This window comes from Juglans regia, chromosome 2, assembly GCF_001411555.2.
Source record: "Juglans regia cultivar Chandler chromosome 2, Walnut 2.0, whole genome shotgun sequence".
Taxonomy (NCBI): domain Eukaryota; kingdom Viridiplantae; phylum Streptophyta; class Magnoliopsida; order Fagales; family Juglandaceae; genus Juglans; species Juglans regia.
The window spans coordinates 18869643-18879802 of NC_049902.1; the positions used below are offsets into that span (position 1 = coordinate 18869643).

General features: G+C 34.7%; 1 protein-coding gene across 2 annotated transcripts; it reads right to left on the reverse strand.

The window, feature by feature from the left end:
• Positions 1-4727: 4727 nt before the first annotated feature.
• LOC108989939 (VAN3-binding protein) lies at positions 4728-9086 on the reverse strand. Of its 2 annotated transcripts, XM_035685377.1 has the most exons (8): positions 8954-9086; positions 7892-7973; positions 7014-7415; positions 6344-6722; positions 5778-5954; positions 5445-5494; positions 5295-5352; positions 4728-5145 (listed from the first exon to the last, which is right to left on the reverse strand). In XM_035685377.1, exons 3-8 carry the CDS (start codon positions 7275-7277, stop codon positions 4910-4912), a joined length of 1164 nt encoding a protein of 387 aa, XP_035541270.1. In that variant the 5' UTR covers positions 7278-7415; positions 7892-7973; positions 8954-9086; the 3' UTR covers positions 4728-4909. The 2 variants fall into 2 exon arrangements, with proteins under 2 accessions (XP_035541270.1, XP_018819259.1); XM_018963714.2 differs by lacking the exon at positions 8954-9086 and having other exon boundaries at positions 7892-8265.
• Between the last annotated feature and the right edge of the window lie 1074 nt (positions 9087-10160).

Below are 10160 nucleotides of genomic sequence, written 5' to 3' on the forward strand. Positions count from 1 at the left end.
GAATTGTCAATCTCCTCTCCTTATTTGATATCCTTAATGGCACTTCATGTTGAGGCAGTTTAGGTTCTTCCGTATTAATTAGAGACAACTCAAAAATGGTTTGATGATCTACATCCGCATCCTCTACTATGACAAGTGTGACCATGTCACCAGCCTCAGTATTTGGCAGAGGTATTTCAATCTACTCCTCTTCAAATACAATATCTTTGGGTTGTGTACTCCCACTATCCTCAATATCCTCAATGAATTTGGCATTACCCGTCTAAATAATGGTATTACCTGAAGGACAATATAACTTGAAACCCCTCGATCTCTCTGAATGACTAATAAAGTAGCAGCTAATTGTTCTTGAGTCCAGTTTCCTTTCATTAGGTTTATAGGGCCTAGCCTCAATTGGACAACCCCAGACATATAAATGCCTAATACTATGCCTCTTCCAATCCATAACTCATATGGGGTTTTAGCTACTACTTTACTAGGTACTCGATTAAGAATGTAAATTGTAGTCTTTATGGCCTCTCCCCATAGTGACTTTGGCAAAGAAGAATGAGATATCATACTTCTAACCATATCTTTCAGTGTTCGATTTTGTCTCTCAGCTACAACTTTTTAACTTTGAGTCCCTGGCATGGTGTATTGAGGAACGATGCCACATTTTCTAAGTATCTCGCAAAAGGCTCAAGACGTTGTTCGCCTGATCCGTCATATCTACAAATAGTATTCACCACCACAGTTAGATCTAACGGCCTTAATTTTCTTTCAAGCTGATTTTCAACTTCAGCTTTATAAGCCTTAAAAATGTCCAATGCTTGTGATGTTTCATGTATCAAATATAGATTCCCATAACGAGAATAATCATCTATAAAAGTTCTAAAATACCATTGATCATTCCAAAATGCCGTAGGGAATGGACCACAAATGTCAATATATATCAGTTCTAAGATGCCTGAACTCCTGTTGGCACCTATTTTCCTTAAATTTGTTTACTTGCCTTTTATACATTCAAAACAGATTTTAAAATCTGAAAAATCAAGAAGATCAAGAATTCCAGCTGACACAAGACTTTCAATTCTCTCTTTCGAGATATGTCCTAGCCGCTTGTGCCACAATACAAAGAGATTTTCATTGATTAATCTCCTCTTTGTATCAAAACTATTTACATGCTACATTTCGTTTGTCCTTAAGTGAGAGGAATCCAAGTCCAACAAATAAAAATTGTCAATCAAAGAGCCAGTACCGATAACATTTGAATCTTGGAAAAGACTGAATTTCCAGTTTCTAAATGAACAAGAATAACCGAATTTTTCCAAAAAAGAAATATAAATTAAATTCCGTCTAAATGACGGCACATAAAAAAGTCTCATCCAAATAAAAACCAGACTCTAATTTTAATATGTAGACTCTAATCGCCTCAACACTAACTTTATTGCCATCTTCCAAGTAAACGATGTTTTCTAGAATCACTTGATTTTTGACACTTTAGGTAACCCTACAAAGTGATATTTATGTGAATAGTAGCTCCCTAATCTATCCACCAAGTGTTAAGTGACACAATAGCCAAATTAATTTCAATGCAAACAAAGATAGAAATATCACATTTCCTTGCAAGTCACTTCTTATACTGGAAACAATTTGTCTTCACGTAACCATCCCTTTTGCAAAAGTAACAGGCAGAAACTTTATCATGTTCTTGTTGCACAATTACTTGTGAAGTTCTAGCATTTGCAATTGCCTTGGCTTTATCATTAAGTTTCTTTTCTTGGTGCCCGGATTTTCGTGAGGAAAAATTTCCATGTGAGCACTTTTTATCATTTATTGTATCAATCTCTTGTCCTCTTGCACACAGTGAACAATAAACTCATTCAGAGTCAATTTCTCTTTTTGAGTGTTATAATTAATTTTGAAATGAACAAATTGTGCAGAAAGAGAAATCAAAATGAGATGCACAATAATTTCATTAGAAATTCTAACTTTAGTGCTCTCAATCTAGTAACAAGATTAGACATTTCCATAATATACTCCCTTATGTTCCATTTGTCATTATAGCGCATTGAAACAAGTTTGCTAAGTAGCTTACTTGTCTCTACCTTTTCGACGCAACAAATCGATCTGCTATTTGGCTTAGATACTTCTTGGCATTTTCCTCTTCAGGCATTGCACCGTGAATAGAATCAAGAATAGAATGATTTATTATCAAAACTCATGCGATTAGAGCAGTCTCATTTTTCATAGGCTGTCCTCTAATCAGCAGAACTCTGATCAGTAGGTTTGGGAGGCTCATCAACCCAAAGCATAGTCTAGATCCATACATCCAAGAACATAGTAATATGCTCTTTCCATTTTGCAAAATTTAATCCATTAAGGACTGGAATGCTATTCAATTTTAGCAGATATCGAAGATGCATTCACTCTAAGGAAACAAAATAAACTCATAATAAATAAACATCCCATCAATCTTGAAGTATTAATAAACAAACCATAACTTTCGTCATACAAACTTTAGTCAAATTGAACAATAAAATCAATCAGAAAATATGACAAAATCAAACCCAAAAATTTTATGGTTTTATAAAAGTGGGCTCGTATGAGATACCTAATGCATCATTGCAATCAATTATTTGGACAGTAACTACAACATGCAAGTGGTCCTCTCCCGATAAGGCTAGTTATTGTGAATAATGCAAAAAACTAGGCATGGCAAACAATAATCTTCATTTGGGCCGACTATTGAATGTATAGGCTAATCCCAAAAATTACACAACATAGCTAAACAATAGCCTTCCTTTGGGCCGACTATTATATCCAAAAAAATTATACAATCTGAGCAAATAATAGCCTTCATTTGGGCCGACTATTGAATGCATAGGTTAATCTAAAAAATTATGCATTTCACATATCGCCTTATACCATCTATGACCCGGCCAAATAACAACCTTCCTTTTGGCCGATTGTCATTCGCATAGATGATGTAACTTAATGCAATTCATTAAACTTTTACATTTTTGGCTAAGGAGAAAATTTCCATGACAGAGGTCACTTAGGCAACGTATCACTTTAATTTCTCTATGCTACATATATGAATTGCCACTGAATATCTCAAAGAAAAATAATCATGCATAAAAATAAGACAATATTAAACAATATGTCTACAATAGAGATATTAAAAAAATTATTATTTTTTTAAATATTATTATAATAATTAAAATAAATGTTTTATTTTGTCGGATCCAAGTCAAGATCCAGATTCGGGTCAAACTAAGCAGTCAACAAATCAATTAAGTCAAAGTCAACAAATCAAATAGGTAAGGGTGAATCCAATGGATACGAGCTTGTCAAACCATTTGACCAACATGTTTTAAATGCAATGGCCTTATGACGTGGACCCAATGCATTGACCAGTCCAGCACACACAAACCTAATCTTTACTTAACCCAATTCACCTTATATTTGTTAAGGATTGGACCAACCCAAGGCTTGTATTAAAGACCCAAGTCTAATTCACACTAAACCCTACCCGAATTTTATAACCCTATGACCCAAGTTACTGTAGCAGAAAGAGGCCATCGGCGCCGTCACTGTTCCGATAGATCTGGACAAGCGGATGCCGGTGAGGACATTTTCAGGGTCGTCACATGTCTCTAACAACCCTTTTTTAGTCAAAAACCAAAAAATAAAATAAAAAAAATTTTAGCCACCATAAGTGGCGGTTTTTGACAGATCCGATAGGCTACACACCGACAACCACCATACAAACTCAAGAAAAACTTTCCGATCACCCCAAAACTCCAAAAACCGAATCATAAGGAACTTGAGCGGTGAAAACTTCACAAAATACAATAATCGTATTTCACAAGTACAAAGCCTTATTTCTACACAGATTTGACAATGAGGCTCTAATACCACTTGTTGGATCTTCTATAAAATTTGCAAACACCAAGATCTCTTACCAAAGCTGTGTAGAAATTTAACAAAGAGAGCATACTTGTAGTCATTAGAGATAAGAGCGCATCGGTATGGTCTTACACGTCCGAGATTCAATGTTCTTTTAAAAATATGCTTATGAAAATATTTATAATGATTATGAAAATATGTTTTTTTGGCTGTATATTGGCTTTCAAAGTTCAGTTTCTACACCCAATCTCCAAAGCCAAACCTCCAAACCACCTAGTTTCTATATCCAAATGCTTGTCTTAGAAGTTGGAAAGGAGATGCAGCCATAGCAACCGAGAGAGTGAGACTGGATGAGTAGCCGTTTTGGGCACATAAATTTTCAAAAGCTGTACGGAGACATTCAATATGAATGTGCCGAGACTTGTACATAATTTCAAAAGCGCACCTCATTTGTTTTCAGAAAACTTCTCAACTCATCTCATCTAATCATTATAATTTTTTTAATTCTCATACAAAATAAAATAAACAATTCAACTTTTTCAAATTCTAAAACAAAAATAATATTAAAAAAATATATTCTAACAATATTTTATTCAATTTTTAACTTTAATTTCAACTCATCTCATCTCATCTGCAAAAACAAACAAGGATTTGTTTTGAAAATGAGAAATGATTATATGGAACTAAGGTCTTTTAAAAAAATATAGAGATGATGAGATGTCAACCTCCAATTGGAGATTAAGCAAATAAAAGGGGTAAGATCTGTATGTACATGCAATTATTTATTTAATTTGTTGTATCAAGATTCCAGTCCATGTATTGTAATTACACATAACTGCTCTCAAAACTCTCAGCTAAAATTTGACTTTCATGATTATTGTTTTGAACCAAACATAAGAGCAGTACATTGCATGTTCCTATATAATCTGTGACTTCAATTTCATCTCTCATGAACTAGGAGTACGGCATTAATAAAGGTATCTGTCCTACTCTTGCACTATATATACACAAAAACATGTCATATACTATTAATACTTAAGACTTCTAGAGAGTGTTCAGTTGCTTCAATGCAACTAACTCGACGAAGAAGATTCTGAATTTCATCAACCCAAGTCTGTTTATGGTTCTTGTTCTTGCACTTGAACTCTAGAAGACCTTGTCCGGTTTTGAGGCCAAAATAGACCTCATCAGAAATTTCCCTTTCTTTTCTGTATGGCCATGCAGCAGTCTCATCACAAACTCCATAAACAACACCTGGTATCCGCAGAGTACATTCAGATGAAAAGGAAACAAAGGGTAGAAATTTATTGAAAGAGAGTTTTGATGTTGTGAAGAGAATGAAGCAGCTGGTGAGAAGTAGACAACAGCCAAATTAATAAGAGACTTCAAATGTAAATGCTTACATTTATTCTTCTTGGAGAATGCTCCTCCAACATGTTTGCTTTTGAGCTTAATTATGACCTGAAAACAAAGTGATATGAGAAAATGTAGAGACAAGCAGACAAGACAAGCAGACAAACTTTCCTTATTTTCCTCTGCATTAAGTTATGTACCTGAGATTTCTTGTTGATGTAAACAGAAACATGCTTCCATCGTAGAACTCCTGTCAATTCCGATAGAAAGTATTTAAAAATAGCTGCTTAAATTACTAAGAGGGTAAACCCCTGTATACATGGTCAAGCAGTCATTCGGAATCTTAAAGGTGCAGAAGAAAACAGAGTTGACAAACGGTCGAAGAAAATATACTTTGAAATTTGAAATTGATGAACTGCACAAATTGCATTACCAAAACTAGAACAAACTCCAGAGATTATGCATTGTCTAATAGCATGGGATATGCAATAACTTTATAGTGATGAATTCCTGAACTTCTGATCCTAGATTACCTTTTTGTGTTACTTGCAATAACTCCCCAACAAAAGGGGGACTCTGTTCCACCATTCTACTATGAAAACCAGCACTCCAGTCAGTCCCTATCATACCTCTGTCATAGGGACTTATAGATGCATTCTTCTTTGCTTCTTTTGGCAATCTTGCTTTCAGGGCTGCTTCTCCTCGCAAAGCTAATTTTGTTAAGTAAAAAAAATTTCATCAACCAATGACCAATGAACTAAACAAATCGCAGGTTGGAGTGCAGAATTAATCCCTAATAGCAAATACATTGCGGCCAATCTAATATTTCAGACTGATTTAACTGTACTTGAATATTTTCCTAGAAGGAACTTGATAACAAAATAAAGCATGCTTTGATGAACATATTGTCTGACACCTTAATATATTATTAGAAATTATCCAAATGTTACACTTCTTTCTTGAGATTAATACAGAAAGCAACCATTTCAACATCATTTAAGAGGGAATAGGTTATAAAGTTTTTATAAATAGCTACTCATGAGACTTCTCCAGAAACCCTTTTATTACATCATGGAGATAGACTCATGAGCAAAAATACCTGTTGCAGCTGCAGCTGTAAGAGTCATTAGATCGCCTGGAGTTTGAACCTCCACTGCGGATCTTACAACAGAAGCCACGCAATCATGACCAGCTCCAGCTAATTCAGCTAATTCAATGCAGTGTGATGCTAAAAGTTCTGTAGCAGATGCCAAAGCCATGCTCATCTTTTTTCCTGATTCACTGGAGTTCTCTGCTGCAGCCACAGCAGCCAAGGCTGCAGCTAGTCCAGCAACTGAGAGAGTAGAATGCATATGTGCACTTTCTAAGCGTGCCCTATCTTTCTTCTTCACTAAGCTGATACTGGACTCTTTGTGGTGGAACCATTTTCCAAATGAACCCGTCCTCCGTGCTACAATGGAATTTATTAGCTTGGCTGGCTGCAACAGAACAGCACAACAAAGCACAAGCAAGTGAATATTTTACAAAATTAAGTGATTATTTTTTTTTTTTTATTTCTCTGTAGCCAATGAGGACATAAAATTTTCACATATTCATTCAAGTAGTACCATCCATGGGGAAAACATTTATCAGTATGTTCACTGTGAAAAGTAACCAATTCCTTTCTAATGAACTAAGTACTTATTTCTAGGCTTAATTCCCATGGCAAATTATGAGCCATGAAGAGGGAAGCTGAAACAGAAAAAAGTGATGGGGATGTGTCAGCTTACTAATTCTGGTACAGCAGCTGATTCTGGGAAATTGATCTGATTATTGTCTGGGAAAAACTGTTTCTGCTTTTCAGCAAGAGCCTTCGAAACTTCAGAAGCCGAAAGACTCCATGACCTTGACAAGAATTCCATAGGCTCTCGCGGTGTTTGTGGTTGAGGAATCACGGGCAACGATGCTACTACTTTCAGCTCTTGGTCTTCCTCCACATTTTCTAGCCCACGCAAATAGCTACTCCTCCAAGCTGATTGAAAACCACTTTCCATTCTTACTTTTGGATCTCAGACAGAAGTTTCAAATGTTTTGATCAACTGAAAATCCCTTCTTTACTAGCAATAATCCCTTCCCCTGTGCTGGCTACTTAGGCTTTTCTCCTATCAAATTTTTGAAAATTTTGGTTTTCCCTGTGATATCAAATGAATCAAAGCTCAGCATATTGATGATAGAGCCACGGATGCTCAGCACATAATAGAAGAAAGCTGTGGACTCATCAAGCTGAATAATTGCAGATAGATTGCTTTCAGAATGAATGAAGAAAAACACTACGAAGATATAGTTCACAGGAACCAGAAAGTAAGGCATATTTTGACTTGCAATTTGAAAGTACTTTTCATGCTTCTTGAAGCAAAGTTGCTTTGGATTCTGCCTTTTGAAGCAACGTAAAGTGATCCAAATGATTAAAGAACAAAACCGTCCATGAATAGATAAACAAAAAGTTAGTTTTGCCGCATCCAATGATCAAAACTGAAGAAACCAAATTGAGATTTGGCCAAATGGGTTTTCAGAAATTCAACTAGATCGGCCTCAAAGACATGACATCTCTGAAAAAACCTGAGAAATAGTAAAAAGAAGTTAACCAAAAGGGACTCGCTTTACTAACCTTTCATATAAACCTCAAAACCTCTCCAATTAGCAAAGAAACAAGCCCATGTCCTCCTTTGCAACAAACTTGGTTATGGAGTCTGTATATATAAATTATATAAAACTGACAGTCAGACAGAACAGGTTACAAGAACGCATATCGAAATTTAGTGCTTTGAACTCCCACGGATTAAGGTCTGATTTCATTAAACGAACCAAAAAATAAGACAAAGAAAATCCGGAATTCACGAAGCTCGAAAACAATTAATATAAACAAGCTAAATTCCAGGAACAGAAAGAAAGCATAGTCCTGGATCAGTGGGAATGGTTTCCTAGACTCATGCAACGGTTGAAGCAACTAGCAATATTTGTAATATAAGAGATATAAAGATAAAAGCACTTTGGGTTAAGGTACTTAAACCTTATTCTTAATGGTATATTATTGCTCTTTAGAAACTGACAAAGGTTGTCTTTTTTTTCAGGCAATAGCACGCTATGAATATCGGTGGTTGGGTAGTTCGAAAAAGTGCTTGCTGGATCATGCACGAACCTTGTCTGGACGGTGGGGGCGGTTTTGAGGGTCCATTTCGTTTCAAACCACAGACACAGTAGCACTACAAAAACTAGTATTTAATGAAGAATTATTCTATTTGAGCCACATGCCCAAAACCACACATGATCTCGACTCTCAGGCACCACAACCATGCATGTCTGCCCCAGTACTGTGAGGGTAGCAGATTGTTAATGTATATTGTGCAATGAATATAATACAAGATCAAAATATTAAAATCATAATTTAAAACACAAAAAATGCTATGAATTATATGATTATCAATTTATGAAAATATGATGCACGTTTTTACTGATAAAAAACTACAAGTTCCAAATAAAGGTACTTTTCCCACTTTAACTAAACAATTATCAGTTTAAGTTTCTTATTACATGAACGTAGTGTTCGTTGATAATCCTGAACATACTAAATAAAGAAGCAATTAACACAAAATATTGTGAACAAAGTGAAATACTTTTGAAGAACTATTTAAGAGAGAAACCACTTTGGATACTGCTCCATCAGTATAACCTTCGGTAATTTCTAATCACTGATCGATGTATTTAGCTTGATTGAGGTGGAGTGATTGCCCATCTCAGTGTGCATGAATTCCCAAAAAATAAGATAAGGACCCGATCGACTTTAGCTTCAATTCAGCCTGCAAACTTTGAAGTACGAGCTGATCGTGAATAATGGAGGAATGTGTGCTAGCTGGTTCACATATATAAGAATGAAATTGTGAATGCATGGATGATTGATTAGGCATAAAAAGCGATGTGTCAACCATAGATCCAACAAAGCCTTAGTGCATGGGGTTGTGGTGGGTAATATAGCTTTTAGGTTTTTTTTTTTTCTTTTGATAACCACATCATCAACTTCATTACAAAAGTAGTAAGAAGAGTTACAACTTGGCTTCATGCCAAACAATTTGGGATGCACACTCAGGAATTGAATCCCACCAAACTGTTATATAGCTTTTAGGTTAAGGCTAATAGTTGTTGAGCTTAAATTAATAAGTATTATTATTAAAAAGTTATTTATTGTTTTGTAACTATATGTTTAAAGTACTTTAAAACATATTACATTTGTTTGAAAACAAATTAAAAAAATATTTTTTGAAGTAGAAATTAATGACATAAAATTAGGTCATTTGTTTTTTTAAAGATGGAAGATGCTATATATACTTATAATTTTACTTACATAAACATTTAACTACTGAAAATGATAAAAATTTTGAAATTTGAAACTTGAAATTCAAATTAAAATAGAAAATAATGATAAAATGGATTGTCACTCAATAAGATACAATAAGGGCAAAATTGTAATTATTTGAAACTTATATAATTATTTTCACCCATTGACAATATTTTTTAAAAGTATAACTACGTTGCGCAATATCCGAAAAAGTATGTTTGAAGAAAAGCATCAAGTTGATGCATATTCTATAACATACTTTCTAGCTTCTTTTTATTATTATTATTATTAAAAAGTAATTTAATATGAAACAATCAAACAACCTACTTTTTTCTTTAAAGCGCTTTTAAAACTATTTAAGCATTTTTTAAGACTCTTAACACAACTCTAAATTGGCTCTTAGTCAAGTAGGACTTAGAGAGGCCCTATGAAACCAAGAGAGGTTATTTAAGCTCATAAAGTGTCTTGTGCAACTCACAAACGTAGTTAAGATGAGGAGGATCTTTGAGCCCTCTCGGTTGCTCCACGAAGCTTCCTCAATTTA